This window comes from Neoarius graeffei, chromosome 17 (assembly GCF_027579695.1).
Source record: "Neoarius graeffei isolate fNeoGra1 chromosome 17, fNeoGra1.pri, whole genome shotgun sequence".
Classification (NCBI taxonomy): Eukaryota; Metazoa; Chordata; class Actinopteri; order Siluriformes; family Ariidae; genus Neoarius; species Neoarius graeffei.
The window spans coordinates 55,907,419-55,932,051 of NC_083585.1; the positions used below are offsets into that span (position 1 = coordinate 55,907,419).

Below are 24,633 nucleotides of genomic sequence, written 5' to 3' on the forward strand. Positions count from 1 at the left end.
AAAACGGCGCGCACTTCCGCCTTGTATCACCTTTCATTAAAGAGTATAAAAGTATGAAAATACTGCAAATACTGATGCAAATACTGCCCATTGTGTAGTTATGATTGTCTTTAGGCTTGCCATCCTTCCACTTGCAAGTGGTAAGTGACGCGCATGCCCGACATGCACTGAGATCACACACACAGCGGCTCAGTCCCAAATCAGTGCTTGTGTGCTTCACTCGCGCGCTCTGTGAGCTGCGCAGGGCCGGAGTGCGCACCCTCCAGAGGGCACTCGCTGTTCAGGGCGGAGTGATTTGGAGCGCAGGATGCCTGCGGAGCCGAGCGTATCCGTGTATTGGCGTTGCTGTGTGCACGCGAATCGTGTATTGGCGTTGCTGTGTGCACACTAATCGTTTTAAAAATGTTAATCTGATGATCCGCTGATACGGTCTAATGTAAACCCCACCTGAGTTTCTGGAGCATCACATTTGTGGGGTCGATTAAATGCTCAAAATGGCCAGAAAAATGTCTTGACTATATTTTCTATTCATTTTACAACTTATGGTGGTAAATACAAGTGTGACTTTTCATGGAAAACACAAAATTGTCTGGGTGACCCCAAGCTTTTGAACGGTAGTGTATACCATGTCCAACATGGAAAACCAATCAAACGATTTAAACACATGGCTTCCTGTATCCTGTATTTTACACACAAAGCTGCTTAAAATAAAATATCCAGCTCAGGCACCGTCGTGTGAGTCTCTAGAACGTTCAAGATGAATGAAAGAAAGTGCAGGAAATGTGCGTTAAAAAAACAAAAACGTGAAAAGGCAGCTGTACGTACTGTACTGTATGATGTGTGATGGTGGAGTTGATGGTGGAGCTGTTTTGGCTGCACCCCCACCCACTGGGTTGTAGGAGCTTGCAGACGGCCAGAAGACGTGGCACTCTGCGCTCGGGGGTGGGGTTGCAAGCCTGAGCATGCAGTAACAGACTGTCTCACAAATATCATGTATATTCTCAAGATTTCTCAGGGATATCTTCACGACTGTATTTTCTCTGCATGACTTTAATGACCATATGAATGCTATCGATGTCCAATGGGGGGAAAAAAAAACCCCTCTCAAACTGCAAAAGGTACACTTCAGTTTAGGGCATTACACAAGACGTGATGATGCCTTAGATACCGGTACACCTTTGACACGTTTCAAGGCCTGATCTGATTACTGACAGCATATATTCTATCATCTTCCAAATTCAGATCTGAAAATCTGGACAAAGGACCTGTGAGGCTTTAGGACCTCAGAGAAGCAAGCTCACTTCCGAACCTCTGGTCATTTGATCCAGTGGGAGGTCTCTGCCTCAGCTTCCCAAGGAAAATCCACACGTCCTCATTTGAATATTCCGGCACAAACTTCCAGAACTTTCTTCCCAGCAGTATATAAACATCTAGAAACCGTTAGTTTGCAGCAGGTCAGCGCGAGATAAGAAGATCAGAGTCAGAGCATCAGAGCAGCTGTGAAAAGTAAGACTTTTAGAAGCTGTGCTTTTATTCTTTTGTGCTGAACTGATAACAAAGGCTTTGCTTTTGCTTGCTTGTTAAATGCTTATGCATTCAAGATCATAGTTTGGGTATTTTTCTCTAATAACACTATATCTGTACATAATGCATAGTAGATAAAAGGCTGCAGAGATATTTGCATTTGTAGAAGCAAAAATTTACTTGCTTTTACTGCACATTTTGACCTTCTTGGTTGTGTGTGTTTTTATGCTAAGTGGGACAGGAAACATTTCTCTTAGTAGTTGATTAAAAATCTTCTGACAATAGGGGAAAGAAATTAGAGCATGAATCCTTGAGAATCCTTACACCAGAAAGAAATTGTGTTAAGCATGAAATTAAAAAGGATAAGGAAGGATCAGAAAATCAAGACTAGACAAATTTGCAAGTCAACTTGTTAAAAAATGGTCCTGTGTTTAAAAAAAAAAAAACATTTTGCGTTAACATATTTTAATATTCATCATACTAATCTGTGTTAAAACCCTAACGCAGTGTCATTTGTGTTACGATTTCAATCAGATTTAAAGAAACCAATAGGGAGTGGCCGTGTGTTGCCACTAAAATCACGGCACTTCCTCTGGAATCCTGTTACTGTTCCACTATGGCATCTCTGATTGGTCAGAAGTTATTTTTTTTTCTTTCCCGAGACTCTCTAGCCAATACGAGAAGTCTACGTGTCCTTTCTTGTGTGTGCATGAAGTACCAAGTTGGCATACAAGTTTGCATGGAGCAAAAGTTTTCAGAACGCATACTAACTACTATATATAAATAAAAAAAAAAAAAGAAATAATTGATTTCATTTTAATTGAGGCTGCTCTGCTGAATCAACAATATCTGTGCACCTTTTTGTTCTGTAGATTACCCAAATGCACTTCTTGTCTTTCAGAATGAAAATCGAAATCTTTGACAACACTATGAAAACCTTTCAAGGTATTCCAGCCGATGAAAAAAAAACCCCAAAAAACCCGCAACATACAAAAATATTAAAATACAGTATATACAGGAAATGAAAAGGCTGTCGTCAGACGTAGCCTCAGGCAGTGCTTTTGTTCCTTTTGTATGCTCGTGCAGCATGCTGGGTCACATCATTAACGACTTCAAAGGAAAATTAGCATTCTTAAGGCTGCTAGAATGCTTGACACAGTTTCCTGACCTGAAATCGTGACCTTTGAAATACCAAAAGACTTATATTTGCATTCCTGTTTGGACAGTCGCTACTCCTTTATGTAACACAGATGCCCTAGTTACAAAAGCAACCTACTTTTTACAAATACAAATGAAGCTTATCATGAACTGAGACAAAACAGAAATACAGGCAAATGACACACATACATACTCAGCATAAATATTATATATTTTGTTTTCACTACAAATAACAGGCACTGATTCTCTTTTGTACTTTTTATTCCTCCAGTTTCTCAAACTTGCCCAAATACAAAGCAAGAATGTGGGTGACCAACCTCGTTACTCTGTGCCTTTTGGCCGTGGCTTCCTCAGCTGAGGAAAAGAAACTCAGCACCCATGCGACTTCCCTGGCCGACACTAGCAGCCAACTTGCTTTCAACCTGTACCATACCTTGGCCAAAGACAAGGATCTGGACAACATCCTGATCTCCCCTGTGGTAGTCGCATCCTCTCTGGGCTTGGTTGCCCTTGGAGGAAAGTCCTCCACTGCCTCACAGGTCAAGACTGTCCTAAAGGCAGATGCGCTGAAAGACGAGCATCTGCACACAGGACTGTCCGAACTACTGAATGAGGTCAGTGACCCTGTGGCCCGCAATGTCACCTGGAAAATCAGCAACAAGCTGTATGGCCCCAGTTCTGTCACCTTCGTCGATGACTTTGTGAAGACCAGTAAGAAGCACTACAAGTACGATCACTCCAAGATCAACTTCCGTGACAAGAGAAGTGCGATCAAGTCCATCAATGACTGGGCTGCCAAGTCCACCAATGGCAAGCTGCCAGAAGTCACCAAGGATGTGAAGAATACAGATGGTGCCATGATAATCAATGCCATGTTCTTCAAACGTAAGTGGGCATTTAAAGCTTGGGCATGCCTTACAGGATCAAATACAAACCACTGTTCCAGTTTCTAAATTAATTTGTGCTTCCACAGCTCACTGGGATGAGCAGTTTCATCATAAGATGGTTGACAACCGTGGGTTCCTTGTGTCCAGTTCCTTCACTGTGTCTATCCAAATGATGCATCGAACAGGTGAGATCAACATCCATTTATTCATTAGATAAGGAATAAGGAGTCCTCAGAGGTCACACTAACATTTGCATCTTCACAGGTCTTTATGGCTTCTATGAGGACAAAGAGAACAAGCTTTTTGTGCTCAATATGCCTCTGGCCCACAAGAAATCCAGTGTGATTTTCATCATGCCCTATCATGTGGAGCCCCTGGAGAGGTTGGAGAAGCTTCTGACACGGGATCAGCTGAACACCTGGATGAGCAAGTTGCAGGAAACAGCAGTGGCCATTTCTCTGCCTAAAGTCAGCATGGAAGTCAGCCATGATCTCCAGGTAGGCATGACCGCAATGTGTTAGTCTAATTAGATATACATAGGAAGTCAGCCCCATTGGGTGGCATGTTGGTGCAACTCTTGGCTCTGGGGTCCCTGATTCAGACTTGCACTTGGGTTACTGTCTATGTGGAGTTCTCTAGGCTTCTCCCAGTTGGTAGGATTGGTGACTCTAAATTGCCTCAAGGTGTGAATGAGTGTGTGTATGGTGACTTACAATGGGCTGGTGTTTTCCTGTCTTATTCAGGGTGCATTCCTGTCTCATGCTGAATGTTCCCACAACCCTGAACATGATACAGTGCTTACTGCAAATAAATGAATGAAACTAAAGCCATTACTGTATATAATATTCATTATGATTTGCTCTTTTCATAGAAACACCTGGGAGAAATTGGTCTCACAGAGGCAGTGGACAAGTCCAAGGCTGATCTGTCCAACATCTCTGGCAAGAAAGATCTCTACCTTTCTAATGTGTTCCATGCATCTGCTTGGGAATGGGACACAGATGGTAACCCATTTGACACCAGCGTTTTTGGTACAGAAAAGCTCAGGAACCCCAAGCTGTTCTATGCTGACCATCCATTCATCTTCCTGGTGAAGGACAACCAGACCAACTCCATTCTCTACATTGGTAGACTGGTTAGACCAAAGGGTGAAAAAGTGAGAGATGAATTGTAGTTTGAATTTGGTGATTTAAAAAATAGCCTTTTTGTTTTTCAATTGTCATTGATAATTTTTACAATTTGTATTTTTTAATGGTATTACGGTTACCTCATGAACACAATCCAGCAGATTGTTTGTAGTTACAATAAATCCAGCATTTCCCCCAAGTAAACTACCAAACCTATACAGTAACCAGAATATGGCGAAAGAATTCCACTTGAGAGATTAGATCATCAGTTTATCCACAGGTTTGACATCATCTGGACCATGTGCCTTATTTAATTATTAAATTGTCCATCAGAATAGATGCTATACTTATATTAAGTATATTAGCATTCATGTCAGCCTGTGTGATTGTGATATTTATAGTTGTGTCTGAAATTGTTGCTGTTTTATCTTTCTAATCTCCTGAGTTTATGTGACAGCTGTGTGGGTTCTTTGACTTATCTTTAATGTTTAAAGAGAAAAGGATTTTTATACAAATGTTCTTCAAATGCTCATGTCTGTCATACACACTACCACAATGCAAATCAGCCATTCGATTTCACTGCCTTGCCTTCTGCACTGATGCCCTGATGAGGTCAGTTGATATATTGTGTTCCAAATCATGTTTCCTGAACAAAAGCTGTGTTGTGTTCATTCTCTCTCTTTTTTTCCCAATAAACTAAAAGTAAAACAACTGCCTTTGTGCTTCATGACTCAGAATGAGGTAAAATATAATACGGTATGTCTGTCAAATATACATCCTTGTGGGATCCCACTATGCAGACTTCACTTTGTACATAATTACTTGGGTGTACAGTATGTTGTTGTGTCATTGTGATATCACATATATCTAAACTACTTCCTGTTTGGGGCGGCACGGTGGTGTAGTGGTTAGCGCTGTCGCCTCACAGCAAGAAGGTCCTGGGTTCGAGCCCCGGGGCCGGCGAGGGCCTTTCTGTGTGGAGTTTGCATGTTCTCCCCGTGTCCGCGTGGGTTTCCTCCGGGTGCTCCGGTTTCCCCCACAGTCCAAAGACATGCAGGTTAGGTTAACTGGTGACTCTAAATTGACCGTAGGTGTGAGTGTGAATGGTTGTTTGTCTCTATGTGTCAGCCCTGTGATGATCTGGCGACTTGTCCAGGGTGTACCCCACCTTTCGCCCATAGTCAGCCGGGATAGGCTCCAGCTTGCCTGCGACCCTGTAGAAGGATAAAGCGGCTAGAGATAATGAGATGAGATGAGACTTCCTGTTTGGAGACTATAAGTAATTCTCATGCCTGCCTCTTGACTGCCATTGTACCTGACCCCCACCTTTCATCTTGCAAGTGGTAAGGCCTCAAGATGGCTCCATGTTACCTTTTTGGTTTTGGGCTGAGCCTGACCAGATTACAGAGATTATTATGTAGGTCATCAGACACTTGCCTTCAGACATCGCAACATGCTTGTTTCCATGGGTTGGTCCTGATAACTCAAATCTGGGCAGGGTACGCTTAGTCTTTTTTCTATCTTTTGGAGAAGCTTAGATTTGCTCTTTGACTCATGTCTCCTTTCAGATCTATTCACCAAGTGTAGCCCAACAAGAACAATGAAGTTCCCAATGTACAGCCCTGAGGTGCACAGAAGAAGCTCTTCACCATGACAAGGTCTTGAGCCACAAAGGAGAATCAAGGATCCATAATTTACATGCATAATTTTGGATGTCATAAATTTTAAAGTATAAAACAAGTGCACACTATGAAGGTTAATCAGTACCTTAAAGTTATCAGGCATATAGTATTGGGCACAATCCCTTAGCATGATCTCCTCTCAGCTTTTCATGTTGTTGAGTCAGTCATCTCTAGACATACTGATCCCTATCTTTGATGGGTCACATTCCTATCATGGCTGGAATGTGTATTCAGACAATGGGGCATTATCTTGTGCCCTGAGAGTAACAGTGCTTATCTCGTGCTTCTCCACCAGACCAAGATGCAGGTTTTCCCAAACTCTTTGCTAGCATGAGGGCTATAAACAAGCACACAAAATAGCTGACTTTCATTTGGAGGCAGAAAGTAAATGAGCCGATTAGTGAATTCCACAACACAGGAATTAGATGAGATACCGGAGTTCAGGGTCCTGCTGGAAGGCAAGGTTTAACAAGACTGTGCTTCCATAACAAAAACAAGAAGCTAATACTAATATATATTAATATAAACACTGAAAACATATGTACATTGTTAAAGGAAGCAAGGACAAAATACAGATTTTGAAGACTAAAAAGTTTGCATGTTGTGACATGCAGAAGAATGCGTGATTATACACGATATCAAGAACATTGTTGAAGAAGGTGCCACCTGGTGGTGTGCCATGAATATCACATGTAGTACAGTATATCATTATTCTGAATAAAACATATCTGGAAATAACAAGGTATCGAGTAGAAAAATGAAATGAAGACTCTAAATTAAGCTATTAATAAATACCAATTTAAATAACAGAGTCTCTTGAAACAATGAGATCCAGCCATCCATTCTCTCCACTGCTTATCTGTCAGAGTCATGGGGGAAGCTGGTTGACTAAGGGGTGAGAAGCGAGGTACACCTTGGGCAGGTCACCAATTTATCACAGGACTAACACAGACAGTCATTCACACTCACATCCACACCTATAGCCAATAGGCACCCAAGCATAACTAGGCCATCACTTGTTTATTGCAATGCATTATGGGGGATCGCTGGAGTTGGCAGTTGAGCGATATAGCAGATGTTAGATTAATTTTACATGAGAGTGATGTGAGAGGAGCAATTTTGCCGTGCTCTGTCATGGAAGACAATGAAATTGATGATTTGACTCTTGTATGGTGTTCGGGTCTGTGGGACCTGTTTTAATTTATCAAAGGAACAATGATACGATTAATTATTTTTTCAAACTCAGACTCATTGGCCTCGGCTCATTTTCTGTGAAGAACATATATCAGAACACATTTTCGATGACCACACACTGTACACCCCCCCTACACATTTATATTGCATACAGGATGTTCGGGTCCACTGGACCCGGGGCTAATAAAAGTGTGGACCTTCACTCTGTTCTCCTCCTGTCTGGGCCTGCTGTTAGTGTGTGTGTGTGTGTGTGTGTGTGTGTGTGTGTGTGAGAGTTTTGTGTTTCTGCCCCTGCCGTTCAAGCACCGACACCTGTCTGCTCTCACATTCCTACACACTTTACCCTCTGTCTTGCGGGAACCAAGACAGAAGTTCCCATAAATTGGGGGCGGGACACAATAAATATCGCTTTTCCAATGTGGCTCCTTATCACAACTGATCAAGATGGCCGAAAGGATTCTCTGCTCAGACGGCCTTGCAAATGATTTTGGAAGAGAGAGAAGCTTTTGATGATGATGTAGAGGAAGACGTTTCAGAACGTGAGGATCACATTTCTGAAAATTCAGAGTCTGACAGTGACTTTGAAGAAGAGGATGAGACGGAGCATCAGCCAGTCCCGAAACGAAGACGAGCATGGGGATGATGTGTTGTACAGACTGACATGGTTACTGTATGTGTTCAGCTTGTGTTGTGTAAACTGAACTGAATGGGTTACATTTCTAATGAAATTCAAAGAAATAAAAATCAGTTGTTATGAAAAACCTTGCTTCATTTGTAAATTTGAAGATAAACATCTTTTTTTTCCACTCATATCTTGACTGTAATTGGTTTTCTTTTTGTAAAATTACCGTACATTTTATTAAAAACAAACAAAAAACGAGTAGCACTTTTTTTTTTAAATAAATGTAATCTAACAAAGGTAAAGGGCAAATATTAACCATATATGCTGTTTATGTTGCTTGTAATTGGGATGAAATAAACATCTGTTAAGTATTTAATGTAAAATTGTTTGATTGTGTTGAATTTAAAGCAGCAAAATGCAGCAGGTCCACCACCAGACCCACCGACACTGGCTGAGTAACAAAAATACGAACACCACACAAGGGTTAAAGAGGTGGATAACATGTTAAGAGTTTACAGCAGGAAAATCGGAATCCGAATCAAGCTTGGTGAGAAGGTAAGAAGGCTAATTAATTCATCTCATTATCTCTAGCCGCTTTATCCTGTTCTACAGGGTCGCAGGCAAGCTGGAGCCTATCCCAGCTGACTACGGGCGAAAGGCGGGGTACACCCTGGACAAGTCGCCAGGTCATCACAGGGCTGACACATAGACACAGACAACCATTCACACTCACATTCACACCTACGCTCAATTTAGAGTCACCAGTTAACCTAACCTGCACGTCTTTGGACTGTGGGGGAAACCAGAGCACCCGGAGGAAACCCACGCGGACAACATGCAAACTCTGCACAGAAAGGCCCTCGCCGGCCACGGGGCTTGAACCCGGACTTTCTTGCTGTGAGGCGACAGCGCTAACCACTACACCACCGTGCCGCCCCGAGCTCAAATCAGAGTGAAGGAAATCAAAATCAACTGAAACTTAAAAAATTAAATCTGACAGTTCTGCTGTGTTTACAGTCCTGACTTGACTGAGTGAATTCCTTGCTTGCGTTCCTGTGCATGAAGTCTCATCTCATCTCATTATCTCTAGCCGCTTTATCCTGTTCTACAGGGTCGCAGGCAAGCTGGAGCCTATCCCAACTGACTACAGGCGAAAGGCGGGGTACACCCTGGACAAGTCGCCAGGTCATCACAGGGCTGACACATAGACACAGACAACCATTCACACTCACATTCACACCTACGGTCAATTTAGAGTCACCAGTTAACCTAACCTGCATGTCTTTGGACTGTGGGGGAAACCGGAGCACCCAGAGGAAACCCACGCAGACACGGGGAGAACATGCAAACTCCGCACAGAAAGGCCCTCGCCGGCCACGGGGCTCGAACCTTGACCTTCTTGCTGTGAGGTGACAGCGCTAACCACTACACCACCGTGCCACCCTGGCTAATTAATTAATTAATTAATTAATTAATTAATTAATTAATTAATCACACCCCTGGACTACAGGCCCAGGGATCACGAAGCAATCGTAGACTTATGTCTAAATTTGTTTCTTTTAATCTTCATGTATTCCTTACCATTTTCTAAGAAGCTTTGTTCTAATGAAATCTTCGCCTTGTTCCAACACAAATCTTGATCCAACACAATGAAAGTTACAGATGCAGTCAGGGAAACTATTATGAAAAATCTACTTTGACATAAGTCTAAGATTGCTTCGTGATCCTGGGCCCAGATAAGCAGCATCAAAACATTTATAAATAAATGAATGATTAGTTAAATAAAACTTGATATCAGGAAACATTACTAAAAAAAAAAAGTTGGAAACCCACTGATCTGCCGTGTCATGTTCAGTATAAATGAGGTACGCTGAACATTATACATACCCGAAAGAGAACCCGTTGTGGTTTGGGAGTTTTATCGGTCCGACAGGCTCGTTCGGCTGCCGAGTGCTTCGGTACTTTGAGAGGCAAAGGCCAAAGAATGCTTCTTCATTTTACAGGCTTTGGAATGTCGCTAGTTTCAGACGATGAACAGTGTCAATTGTTATAATCTTCAATAACCGAAGGCCGTCCTGCAGGCCATGGAAATATTCCTAGGTCATGGTTTAAGTACGTCTTTTTTCCCACCAGAGAAATGTAAGCTACAAACACTCGTCCATTTCGATTCAGTTCGAAGGTTTTCATTGCGGATTAAACTTATCCATTTCTTTCTTCTCTTCTTCTCGACTGGCAGCTGATAAAAGCTCAAATGAGGTGTTCTCTTTGTTGTGGAGACACAGTAAGGCACAGAGCAGTTCACTTCAGGTGTGATTAAAACTGGTTAGAAACAACAATGCAGTGTTTAACAAAGGCGAAAGTAAACAATATAGCGGAGCTGACCCCATTATCGCCCATAATGCACTGCGGTAAACAAGCGATGACATAGTTATGGGTTAGGGTTATTTAGAGTATCCATTTGACCTAATCCGCATGTCTGTGGGAGGAAACCAGAGGACCTGGAGGAAACCCACACAGACACAGGGAGAATGTGCAAACTCCACACAGAAAGGTCGCGGTCAGCCGCAAGGTTTGAATCCAGAATCTTTTTGCTGTGAGGTGACAGCGCTAACTACTGCACCACAGTGCCACCCAACAATGAGATATTAAGACAAATTAATAAAATAATATTGTGAAAAATGACAGGAAGTCAAAGTAATGAGATATTAAGTCACAAAAATGACAGAATTTCAACTTGTGGTTTGAGACTTCCTCATCGTTTATATTTAGTGTACTTGTTTTGATATTTTTTAATTCCAGGGAGAAGTTGTGATACCAGACACAGCCACATGAGGGCAGTATAAAGTTTCCTAAATGAAATATAAAGTCCTTCTCAACATTTACAGCATTTACATGTAAACATTTTAGTAATCAGGTCACTATATGATGTGCTTCCTTGTTAAATGTTACAGCTGGTTTATTATAATCATTACCCCATTGATTGATTGATTGATTGATTGATTACTAATCCCCAAAAGGGAAATATGCACAGGTCTAATGAAGTGGCTTTAGCAATTGTAAGGAAATTGATTAATTGCTCTGATAAATTCGGGGATTTTTTGTTTGTGGATGTGTCGATATAATAAAAAGAAAATCACATGTTGGCTTGAAGATTTGAAGTTTATCTTCTCGTGTTGAAAATTTCACATTTTTCATACAAAATACATCACGGATCTGAGTGACAATTAAATAATATCGGCTGGCGTTGAGTGGTATATCAGATATATTCCGTTCAGCTAGCATGATATTGAATGAGTTGAAGATGAGTAGCTGAATGGAATATATCTGATATACCATGAAAAAAAGCCAGCCAATATTATTATTATTATTATCATTATTATTATTATTATTATTATTATTATTATTATTATACACTCTCTTCATATCAGCATTCTCGAAGGCCAATACGAGCTTACCGGTGACTCAGTGCTATTAGCGCGGCAGTCCAGTCACCTTCCAGCCAGTGTAGCATTCATCAGTAATGTTCGTGAAGGCCAATGCTAGCACAGTCAAGCCAGTGCTACCAAGAGCTACTAGCACAGGCTAACAACTGAGAAACTAAGATTTCTGTCTCCAGACTCTTCTTCCATGCTGCACACTTGCTACAGTATTTTTCACTCAGACTTAAGTATTCATTTCCCTCTGTAATTTACTGAGTTACTTTTAAAATCAACATCGACAGCTACACACAACGGAACTAACTGGCAGCCAAAATTCTCTAAAAATTTTCCGTACTTAACGAAGCAAACCTGGTGGCCATGTTCATTTACAAATTGTCACAGTCACTCATGAACACGGAAGTTTTATGTCTCCAACATGTGGCATCATGTTGTCTTGACAACCATACAATATTGTAAACCATCTTCAACACTCATTCTCCATTGGGTAGAGTGACGTAATACACGTAGGATAAGCGATATGCTAACAATATTGCATGCTATCAAACCAAATGAATGAAACCCGCTAGAAGGGAATGGAACACATGTTTTTATTCCATCGAAAAAGTGTCCTGTATGTATAATAATTCCTGATATTTCACTCTGATGATGTCACTCCCAGTGTTTTCCCATTGACTGGAGGCACATTGTCAAGATGGTGAACCGGTTCAAATTTTAAATTATTTTGATTAACTTGCCTATTTTTTAATGTGGATATAGCCATATAATATAAATAACATAACACAGTGGTGCAAAGATATGAAGTTTATCTTCTCATGTTGAAAATATTTTCACTCAATCACTTCGCTCACTCGTGATATTCACCACTCGATGATGAACTTTACATCTTCACGCAACCATGTAATGTCCTCTATACACTGTATGTTTTCCTAAACATAAATAACATATATTACAATATCCAACTTGTTATCAGTTTATTCATTAATGGACTGTTATACCTAAAAATATCAACTTTTTGTGTATTCAGAAACATAGCATATATACACTGAGTTACCTTTTTTTTGTAAAGTACAACAGTAACAACAACCTTGCAACTCAATATATACAACCCCAATTCCAAAAAAGTTGGGACGCTGTGTAAACTGTAAATAAAGACAGAATGCGATACTTTACAAATCATGGAAATGCTATATTTAATTGAAAATAGTACAAAGACAACATATCATATATCGAAACTGAGAAATTTTATTGTTTTTTGAGAAATATATGCTCATTTTGAATTTGATGTCAGCAACATCTTTCAGAAAAGTTGGGACAGGGGCGTGTTTACCACTGTGTTGCATTATCTCTACTGTTAACAACACTCTATAAACATTTGGGAACTGAGGAGACCAGCTGCTGTAGTTTTGAAAGAGAAATGTTGTCCCATTCTTGCCTGATATACAATTTCAGATGCTCAACAGTTCGGGATCTCCTTTGTCGTATTTTGCGCTTCATAATGCGCCAAATGTTTTAAAAGGGAGACAGGTCTGGACTGCAGCAGGCCAGTTTAGCACCCGGACTCTTTTACTATGGAGCCATGTAGTTTTAATATGCACAGAAAGCGGTTTGGCATTGTCTTGCTGAAAGAAGGAAGGCCTTCCCTGAAAAAGATTTAGTTTGGATGGCAGCATATTGCTCTGAAACGTGTATATATCATTCAGCATTAATGATGCCTTCCCAGATGTACAAGCTACCCATGCCATGTGCACTAATGCACCTTCATACCATCACAGATGCTGGCTTTTGAGATGTGCACTGATAACAAGCCGGATGGTCCCTCTCCTCTTTAGCCTGGAGGACGTGGGGTCCATGATTTCTAAAAAGAATTTCTACTTTTGATTCATTAGACAGTTTTCCACGTCGCCTCATTCCATCATAAAAGAGCTCAGGCCCAGAGAAGGGGGCGGGGTTTCTGGATATTGTTTATATCTGGTTTTAACTTGCGTTTGTGGATGCAGTAATGAACTGTTTTCACAGACGATGGTTTTTTGAAGTGTTCCTGAGCCCATACAGTGATTTCCACTACAGACACGTGTCTGCTTTTAATGCAGTGTCTCCTGAGGACCTGAAGATCACAGGCATCCAGTGTCAGTTTTCAGCCTTGTCTCTTGCATACAGAGATTTCTCCAGATTCTCTGAATCTTTTAATGATATGATGGACCATAGATGATGTGATCCCCAAATTCTTTGCAGTTTTACATTGAGGAACGTTATTCTTAAATTGTTGCACTGTTTGCCCACGCAGTCTTTCACAGAGTGGTGAACCCCACCCCATCTTTACTTCTGAGAGACTCCGCCTCTCTAGGATGCTCTTTTTATACACAATCATCTTACTGGCCTGTTGAGAATTAACCAAATTAGTTTTTTAGCATTACACAACATTTTCAGTCTTTTGTTGCCCCTGTCCCAACTTTTCTGAAACATGTTGCTGACATCAAATTCAAAATGAGCAGAAATTTTTCAAAAAACAATAAAATTTCTCAGTTCCAACATGTGATATGTTGTCTTTGTACTATTTTCAATGAAATGTAGGGTTTCCATGATTTGCAAATCTTCTCATTCTGTTTTTTAGATTTTACACCATGTCCCAACTTTTTTGGAATTGGGGTTGTAGTTAATATAAGACATTATTTTCTAATATATTTTGGATGTTTACATGTAACATTTTGTGCACATTTTCTTAGATTCATTGTTGAAAAATGGTCCAAATGGCACCACAGTCTTTGGCTCACCCTAACAAGAGTGCTCTGAGAGCACAATATCCCCCACTGGTAACTGTGCCATAACTCTGGTAAAATGCAACTGAATTGAACAAAGTTAAAATGTGCGTATTACGGACATATAAAAAGAATCCTGTCCAGTTTTGTGAAATTCCTCCAAAAATTGTGAGAGGAGTTGATTTCAGAAGGTGAGTATCCTTCCTGGGATAGATGGATGGACATCAACACGACATAATCCCCGTTCAGGCCTTTCGTCCAGCGGGGGATAAAAATTGTGAGGGAAGTTGATTTCAGAAAGCAAGCACACCTTGATGAAATTGCCAAAGTAAAAGTTTGTTAATAATCAAGGGCATAACTCTGGGAAAATTTGCCCAAATTAAATGAAATTTCAGTATGTGTATAACTGTCATATAACAAAGCCTTTTGCCAAGTTTGGTGAAATTCCTCCACAAATTGTGAGAGGAGTTGATTTCAGAAGAACGTCCACCCTCATGAAATTGCCAAAGTACAAGTTATTTAATCAAGGGTCAAAACTCTGGGAAAATTTTCACAAACGAAATTAAATCACAATCAGCGTATTACCGTCATATAACACGGCCTTTTGCCAGGCTTTGAGAAATTTGTCCAAAAATTGTGAGAGGAGTTGATGTCAGAAGGCAAGCACACCTTCATGAAATTGTCAAAGTACAAGGTTGTTAATCAAGGCACCACAACTCTGGTAAAATATGACCGAATTTAATGAAATTACAATATGCATATTACCGACACATACCAAGGCCTTTTTCCAAGTTTGGTGAAATTCGTCCTAAAATTGTGAGAGGAGTTGATTTCAGAAGGAAAACACACTCTCATGAAATTGTCAAAGTATAATTTTGTTAATCAAGGGCTGTAACTCTGGTAAAATGTGACCCAATTTAACAAAATTACAATATGCGTATTAACGACATATAACAAAGAATCCCGCCAAGTTGCGTGAAATTCCTCCAAAAATTGTGAGAGGAGTTGATTTCAGAAGGTGAGTACCCTTTCTGGGACAGATGGACAGAAATCGCAGTGACATAATCCCCCTTTGGGTCTTTCAGCCTGCAGGGATAAAAAATCCGGGCTCTTCCATTTTATCCATAAAGTGCCTTGTGTTCAGGGATAAAGTGCCAAAGGAATGAAAATATCATGATCTGTCATTCAGATACCACCTTGAATGTTCATTTACCTTCCGTTTCTCTCTTTTCTTTCATTTCTGCCTTTCCATCCACAGCCAAGATATTAAAAGCCTGATTGATACATAATGACTAGTCGATGGACAGCCTCTCAAAGACGTGGACTCGTTCACCTAGCTTGGAAGTGTAGTGGATCGCCTCGGGGGTACGGAGAAGGATATTACAACTAGGATTGGGAAGGCGAGGAGGTCTGCCTTCCTCCTGTTGAAGAACGTACAGTATGGGCATCCAAAGTGCTTACAACGAAAACCAAACTCCGGATTTTCACATCTAATGTGAAGTCTGTGTTATTGTATAGGGCAGAAATGCGGATGACAACCAAGAAGTCCAGGAAGAAAATCCAGAAAGCTGTCTGAGGAGAATATTGCGAATATGTTGGAAGGAGAAGGTTACCAATAAGGAGCTATGGAAGCAAGTGGGGGAAGAATCTGTTAGATAAGGAGGAGGAAATGGGGGTGGATGGGCCACACCATGAATAAGCCAGAGAGGAACATCACGTGACGGGCATTGACCTGGAACCCTCAAGGAAAGAGGAAGCGGGGAGGGCTGTGAAACAGCTGGAGGAGAGGTTCAAAGAAAGAACTAAGGAAGAAAGGATTAAGTTGGACGGATGCAGGGAGAAGGGCCCAGGATCGTGTGTGTTGGGAAAGGATTGTCGATGGTCTATATGCCGCGGGGAGTGAAGGGCCTAAGTAAGTGATACGTAATGACTAGTGTAATGCCGTTCGGGTGGTTTTTTTTCATGAACTTTATACATATTTAATAAGATTTAATAGGCCAAGCAACTAAACAGCTTTATATATATATATATATATATATATATATATATATATATATACAGTATACACACAGTGGTGCTTGAAAGTTTGTGAACCCTTTAGAATTTTCTATATTTCTGCAAAAATATGACCTAAAACAACATCAGATTTTCACACAAGTCCTAAAAGTAGATCAAGAGAACCCAGTTAAACAAATGAGACAAAAATATTATACTTGGTCATTTATTTATTGAGGAAAATGATCCAATATTACATATCTGTGAGTGGCAAAAGTATGTGAACCTCTAGGATTAGCAGTTCATTTGAAGGTGAAATTAGAGTCAGGTGTTTTCAATCAATGGGATGACAATCAGGTGTGAGTGGGCACCCTGTTTTATTTAAAGAACAGGGATCTATCAAAGTCTGATCTTCACAACACATGTTTGTGGAAGTGTATCATGGCACGAACAAAGGAGATTTCTGAGGACCTCAGAAAAAGCGTTGTTGATGCTCATCAGGATGGAAAAGGTTACAAAACCATCTCTAAAGAGTTTGGACTCCACTAATCCCCAGTCAGACAGATTGTGTACAAATGGAGGAAATTCAAGACCATTGTTACCCTCCCCAGGAGTGGTCGACCAACAAAGATCACTCCAAGAACAAGGCGTGTAATAGTCAGTGAGGTCACAAAGGACCCCAGGGTAACTTCTAAGCAACTGAAGGCCTCTCTCACATTGGCTAATGTTAATGTTCATGAGTCCACCATCAGGAGAACACTGAACAACAATAGTGTACATGGTAGGGTTGCAAGGAGAAAGCCACTGCTCTCCAAAAAGAACATTGCTGCTCGTCTGCAGTTTGCTAAAGATCACATGGACAAGCCAGAAGGCTATTGGAAAAATGTTTTGTGGACGGATGAGACCAAAACAGAATTTTTTGGTTTAAATGGGAAGCATTATGTTTGGAGAAAGGAAAACACTGCATTCCAGCATAAGAACCTTATCCCATCTGTGAAACATGGTGGTGGTAGTATCATGGTTTGGGCCTGTTTTGCTGCATCTCAGCCAGGATGGCTTGCCATCATTGATGGAACAATGAATTCTAAATTATACCAGCGAATTCTAAAGGAAAATGTCAGGACATCTGTCCATGAACTGAATCTCAAGAGAAGGTGGGTCATGCAGCAAGACAATGACCCTAAGCACACAAGTTGTTCTGGTTAAAGAAGAATAAAGTTCATGTTTTGGAATGGCCAAGTCAAAGTCCTGACCTTAATCCAATGGAAATGTTGTGGACGGACCTGAAGCGATCAGTTCATGTGAGGAAACCCACCAACATCCCAGAGTTGAAGCTGTTCTGTATGGAGGAATGGGCTAAAATTCCTCCAAGCCAGTGTGCAGGACTGATCAACAGTTACTGGAAATGTTTAGTTGCAGTTATTGCTGCACAAGGGGGTCACACCAGATACTGAAAGCAAACGTTCACATACTTTTGCCACTCACAGATATGTAATATTGGATCATTTTCCTCAATAAATAAATGACCAAGTATAATATTTTTGTCTCATTTGTTTAACTGGGTTCTCTTTATCTACTTTTAGGACTTGTGTGAAAATCTGATGATGTTTTAGGTCATATTTATGCAGAAATATAGAAAATTCTAAAGGGCTCACAAACTTTCAAGCACCACTGTATATATATATATATATATATATATATATATATATATATGAATATGTATAAATGTAGTGTTGCTCATGCGATTATAAAGAAAACATTCAGACAGAATGAACAGAAAAAAAGAAAAATGAATTACGATGTTAAGATCTCGCCTCATGCAATATGGATTTAAATTTAAATTTGAAATTAAAATATTTGCCATATTTTATTTTGTATACCTCCTGCCCCCCCCCCCCCTTTTTTTTTGTTTATAGCCTTTGGACCCTTTTTTTGGCACTTGATGTACTTGGACCACAATGGAAATGAGTGTTTACACTTTATTATGCTATCCATGTATTTTAATGTGCACTATACTTGTATTTTGTACATTATTTTACTAAATAAACTCATCATCATCAAAAAACAACCAACCAACCATCTGGTCCAGATGTTTCATTTGCTCATCCTTGTTTTTAAAAAGAAAAAAAAATTATATTTTACATAACGGGTTCTGCATTCTAGGGATTTGTTTTGTTTTGTGTGTGTGTGTGTTATTCATGTGATTTGTCATAAACATCACTCTTGCTTATACCGTATATCAGTAAAGAATTAAATCCTAGGTAAAGATATTGGCGAAACCTTTGGCCAATCTGATTACCTAATCATTATTACACAGACAAAAAAAAATACTGTGACATTTATGATAATCAATTAGCATCAATTAGCATAAATGACTCGTATGACAGTGAGATCTGGATGACGCTGGACATAAACCTGAGTGAATATGAGAAAAGAGCCACTTGGTGGCCAAAGCAAATGGCCAGTGCCTGCAGTTCATCCTGAGCAAGAACACACACCCTCCCTCTGATCACCCGTTTCCTCATCTCTCATTTCATTAGTGTGCTGCTCTTTCTGCTGTGCTGGCCAGAGGCAGATTAGACAGACGAGGGTCAATCCTATTAAAGAAGTCTCTGTAAGCTGCAGCAATCACAGACGGATACACACTCACACACTCCTATAGGTCCTTGTCATCCATCCTGTACTCCTGAATGTCTTTGTCCCTGTGTTTTCCGAATTCAGTTTTAGATTTTAGGCTTGTCCACTTGTCTGTTTGCCTTCCGGAAAATCTCCTTGATCTCTTCCGTCACCATGTCCTGCCAGTTATCCCTAAAACAGGAATATTACATTAGATGGACATAAGGAGGAGTAAACAATTTTTCACTTTATAGGTGCAAAAGTCTTAGGGACATGTAAAGAAATGCTGTAGACTAAAAAATGGCTTAAAAATAATGAAATGAAATGTGTCAACATTAAAAAATACGATAAACAGTAAGCAGCAAGCCATGATAAATTAATATAACAAAGTCGATATTTGGTGTGACACGACCCTTTGATTAAAAAAAATAAATAAATAGTAGTCTGAAGTCCAGTGAGTTGCAGTTTTATGCGGAAATGAGCTGTAGGCTTTACTGAGCATCTTCCAGAACCAGCCCCAGTTCTTCTGGACACTTTGACCGTCACACTCGCGTCTTCATTTTACACCAAAACCCAGCAGCCTTCATTACGTTTTCTTTTTTCATCTGAAAAGTGCTCTCTTATGGAATACACTGCTCAGACACAGAATTTTTTTTTTCCTTGTAACATTTAATTTTGTGCTGGAAAATGAAACAAATGTTTGGAACTCTAAAATGTTTTTGTAATGTTTTGACTCAATCATGTAGAAGTCTTATCTCATCTCATCTCATTATCTCTAGCCGCTTTATCCTGTTCTACAGGGTCGCAGGCAAGCTGGAGCCTATCCCAGCTGACTACGGGTGAAAGGCGGGGTACACCCTGGACAAGTCGCCAGGTCATCACAGGGCTGACACATAGACACAGACAACCATTCACACTCACATTCACACCTACGCTCAATTTAGAGTCACCAGTTAACCTAACCTGCATGTCTTTGGACTGTGGGGGAAACCGGAGCACCCGGAGGAAACCCACGCGGACACGGGGAGAACATGCAAACTCCGCACAGAAAGGCCCTCGCCGGCCACGGGGCTCGAACCCGGACCTTCTCGCTGTGGGACGACAGCGCTAACCACTACACCACCGTGCCACCCATGTAGAAGTCATAAAATAGAAATCGATAACAAAGTTTGTATGGAAAAAAAAAATAGGGGGGCAAAGACTTTTGCACAGTACTGTAACTCAAGGTCCTTTAATCTTATTTGGAAGAAAAGCCAGCAACTCCGCTGACTGTCTGTGAATAAAACTCTGAGTTGTACAATATTTCATAAAAGTGGGAAAAAGGGTGTAAAAGTTTGCATCCACTTGGTTGCTGGGTGAAAAAAAAAATATTACACCCATATAGTTTGGAAGTTGTCTACAAATTGTAGAATTATTTAATTAGTTTTAACATTCAAAATAAAAGTTAATGGGAATCCAGAAAGCATCTTTTACACCACCTAAACCAGAAATATCTCGCCTATGTTTAGCGTGAACGTCAGCAACAAAAAATATATATATATTTATATACATTAAGAAATACCATTTGAACTTTTTTTAAGTCGCAATATTTCAACATGCATTTTTTTTTCTGATCTGTTATGATGATTGAACATCTGACAAACAAACTGTCAATTTTCATTTGGGGATGCAAACTTTTGCACTTAAGCGCACATCACATTAGTGGCTCTATGCGTGCACAATGCAAAAGAAACCAAACTAAAACATGTACACTGATAAAACACGAACAACTGTAAGGCAAATGAATAGACATCTACGCTAACGCATCACGGCGTCTTTAACACCACACATCACGATACAGCATGGCATGCAAGGCGCTACCTCCTTGCTTTCTGACTCAGAGAGTCAAGTCTTTTTCTCAGCTTTCTTTTTCTTGTAAGCAGCAATCTCTTCAGCGCTCAAACCGTGGTTGTCCCTGGTGCACAAAATTTTACCATCCAATTCAGAGTGAGTGAAAAGTCAAGCTTCAATCGATTCATTCCAGAAAAAAAAAAAAACATTCCAGTGTAGTATTTTAGACAGTGTAGATATAATTATTCTATCCACATTCACTGGATATGAGCAATCGCGCGCTCTGATTGGCTACTCTATTGCTCGGCTATCAGCTCATATACAGTGGTGCTTGAAAGTTTGTGAACCCTTTAGAATTTTCTATATTTCTGCATAAATATGACCTAAAACAACATCAGATTTTCACACAAGTCCTAAAAGTAGATCAAGAGAACCCAGTTAAACAAATGAGACAAAAATATTATACTTGGTCATTTATTTATTGAGGAAAATGATCCAATATTACATATCTGTGAGCGGCAAAAGTATGTGAACCTCTAGGATTAGCAGTTAATTTGAAGGTGAAATTAGAGTCAGGTGTTTTCAATCAATGGGATGACAATCAGGTGTGAGTGGGCACCCTGTTTTATTTAAAGAACAGGGATCTATCAAAGTCTGATCTTCACAACACATGTTTGTGGAAGTATATCATGGCACGAACAAAGGAGATTTCTGAGGACCTCAGAAAAAGCGTTGTTGATTCTCATCAGGCTGGAAAAGGTTACAAAACCATCTCTAAAGAGTTTGGACTCCACTAATCCCCAGTCAGACAGATTGTGTACAAATGGAGGAAATTCAAGACCATTGTTACCCTCCCAGGAGTGGTCGACCAACAAAGATCACTCCAAGAGCAAGGTGTGTAATAGTCAGTGAGGTCACAAAGGACCCCAGGGTAACTTCTAAGCAACTGAAGGCCTCTCTCACATTGGCTAATGTTAACGTTCATGAGTCCACCATCAGGAGAACACTGAACAACAATAGTGTACATGGTAGGGTTGCAAGGAGAAAGCCACTGCTCTCCAAAAAGAACATTGCTGCTCATCTGCAGTTTGCTAAAGATCACATGGACAAGCCAGAAGGCTATTGGAAAAATGTTTTGTGGACGGATGAGACCAAAACAGAATTTTTTTGGTTTAAATGAGAAGCATTATGTTTGGAGAAAGGAAAACACTGCATTCCAGCATAAGTACCTTATCCCATCTATGAAACATGGTGGTGGTAGTATCATTGTTTGGGCCTGTTTTGCTGCATCTGGGCCAGGATGGCTTGCCATCATTGATGGAACAATGAATTCTAAATTATACCAGCGAATTCTAAAGGAAAATGTCAGGACATCTGTCCATGAACTGAATCTCAAGAGAAGGTGGGTCATGCAGCAAGACAACGACCCTAAGCACACAAGTCGTTCTACCAAAGAATGGTTAAAGAAGAATAAAGTTAATGTTTTGGAGTGGCCAAGTCAAAGTCCTGACCTTAATCCAATGGAAATGTTGTGGACGGACCTGAAGCGAGCAGTTCATGTGAGGAAACCCACCAACATCCCAGAGTTGAAGCTGTTCTGTACGGAGGAATGGGCTAAAATTCCTCCAAGCCGGTGTGCAGGACTGATCAACAGTTACTGGAAACGTTTAGTTGCAGTTATTGCTGCACAAGGGGGTCACACCAGATACTGAAAGGTTCACATACTTTTGCCACTCACAGATATGTAATATTGGATCATTTTCCTCAATAAATAAATGACCAAGTATAATATTTTTGTCTCATTTGTTTAACTGAGTTCTCTTTCTCTACTTTTAGGACTTGTGTGAAAATCTGATGATGTTTTAGGTCATATTTATGCAGAAATATAGAAAATTCTAAAGGGTTCACAAACTTTCAAGCACCACTGTACCATGAGTAGAGAAGAACAAAATGGTGGAGTGCATCAAGTCAAATATATCACTTTGTTTTCAGTTCTTTAAAAGAAACAGAAATAGCTAAAATAATATAGTCCCCACAAATATCTCCTGTTCCACACTCCAGCCCAGTCGGTGGTGGTAATGCACCTTTAAAAGTAGACTGCCCTTCAAATTTTTCAAGTGTAGGTCATAAAAAGAATTTTCTCTGACAGAGCTATTTTTGTTTAGTGGACCGAACGCTACTGAACCCGAATCATATACCTCCATTTTTATTACCTTTTTTGTTCATAATAACAGTTAACGAATTTAGGGGCATGTGCCTCTAAATTCTCCGCCATTCCTGTCTGCTTCAACATGACCCATTTTAAAAAACTACGTCATATATCACATGGTGGGCTTTTCCCGTTTTGCGCAAAGCATTGGGATAGAAATTTGAAACAGAAGAGAAAAATGGAGGACGTGAGTGTGTGTTATAGGCGAAGGAAAGGAAACGCAGGACCAAACTAATAAATATTGGCGGTCAGCGAGCACCTCGGTGTGATCAGCTGTTTGTTTAGCGACAGAATGATGGAACTGTCAGTGCACGCTCAAAGGGAAACCTGTGTATGTGCGCACACACACACACGGACTTCCTCTGTCTGCTTGACTCCACGAAGCGAGCAATTTCATGCACATTATTTGCTTTAATCCCCTCAAATTAAATAACTTCCCAGCCACAGAATGGCCTGATATTTTGTGAAATATTACAGAAATAAACATATATCACAATGACCACATTTCAGACGGAACTAAATTTCACCAATTTTATGAAATCAAAAGGCTGGCTAGCTTTAAGTTGGTTTGCCAGCTGTCAAAAATAACCCTAAAGAAGAAGAAGAAGAAGAAGAAAATGGCGGAGTGTATTGCTGAAGCAGCTGAGGACAAAATTAAAATTCTAGTCAAAAACAAAATCCCAAAAAGTACAAAAAAAAAAAAAAAACAACAAAATATGGAATAAAAGTACAACCTCGATTCCAAAAAAGTTGGGACAAAGTACAAATTGTAAATAAAAATGGATTGCAATAATTTACAAATCTCAAAAACTGATATTGTTTTTTTTGAAGGCTTTATTTCAAACATATCAAAGTAGTACAAAACAAAAGAGAAGAAAAACAAACACAAAAAACAAAAGAACAAATAAAAACACATAATTCAATTAAAAAACAATGGAACAATATTAACTTAACATGTTTGAAAAGGAGTAGGAAGAAGCATTAGCTTATTGTGTATTCACAATAGAACATAGACAACATATCAAATGACGAAAGTGAGACATTTTGAAATTTCATGCCAAATATTGGCTCATTTGAAATTTCATGACAGCAACACATCTCAAAAAAGTTGGGACAGGGGCAATAAGAGGCTGGAAAAGTTAAAGGTACAAAAAAGGAACAGCTGGAGGACCAAATTGCAACTCATTAGGTCAATTGGCAATAGGTCATTAACATGACTGGGTATAAAAAGAGCATCTTGGAGTGGCAGCGGCTCTCAGAAGTAAAGATGGGAAGAGGATCACCAATCCCCCTAATTCTGCGCCGACAAATAGTGGAGCAATATCAGAAAGGAGTTCGACAGTGTAAAATTGCAAAGCGTTTGAACATATCATCATCTACAGTGCATAATATCATCAAAAGATTCAGAGAATCTGGAAGAATCTCTGTGCGTAAGGGTCAAGGCCGGAAAACCATACTGGGTGCTTGTGATCTTCGGGCCCTTAGACGGCACTGCATCACATACAGGCATGCTTCTGTATTGGAAATCACAAAATGGGCTCAGGAATATTTCCAGAGAACATTATCTGTGAACACAATTCACCGTGCCATCCG

The 24,633-nt window shown here is 40.1% G+C and overlaps 2 protein-coding genes across 3 annotated transcripts in view; one reads left to right on the forward strand and one right to left on the reverse strand.

Moving 5' to 3' along the window:
- Nucleotides 1-1,109: 1,109 nt before the first annotated feature.
- serpinh1b (serpin peptidase inhibitor, clade H (heat shock protein 47), member 1b) lies at nt 1,110-5,407 on the forward strand. Of its 2 annotated transcripts, XM_060897763.1 has the most exons (6): nt 1,110-1,506; nt 2,426-2,469; nt 2,954-3,567; nt 3,656-3,754; nt 3,834-4,066; nt 4,441-5,407. In XM_060897763.1, exons 3-6 carry the CDS (start codon nt 2,985-2,987, stop codon nt 4,741-4,743), a joined length of 1,218 nt encoding a protein of 405 aa, XP_060753746.1. In that variant the 5' UTR covers nt 1,110-1,506; nt 2,426-2,469; nt 2,954-2,984; the 3' UTR covers nt 4,744-5,407. The 2 variants fall into 2 exon arrangements, with proteins under 2 accessions (XP_060753746.1, XP_060753747.1); XM_060897764.1 differs by lacking the exon at nt 2,426-2,469.
- A 13,701-nt stretch (nt 5,408-19,108) lies between these two features.
- Nucleotides 19,109-24,633, reverse strand: part of gucy2f (guanylate cyclase 2F, retinal) — a 41,118-nt gene continuing 35,593 nt past the window's right edge. The window contains exon 18 of the mRNA XM_060898202.1: nt 19,109-19,193. Within this exon, the coding sequence (XP_060754185.1) occupies nt 19,109-19,193 (85 nt within the window). The remainder of the gene's footprint in view (nt 19,194-24,633) is intronic.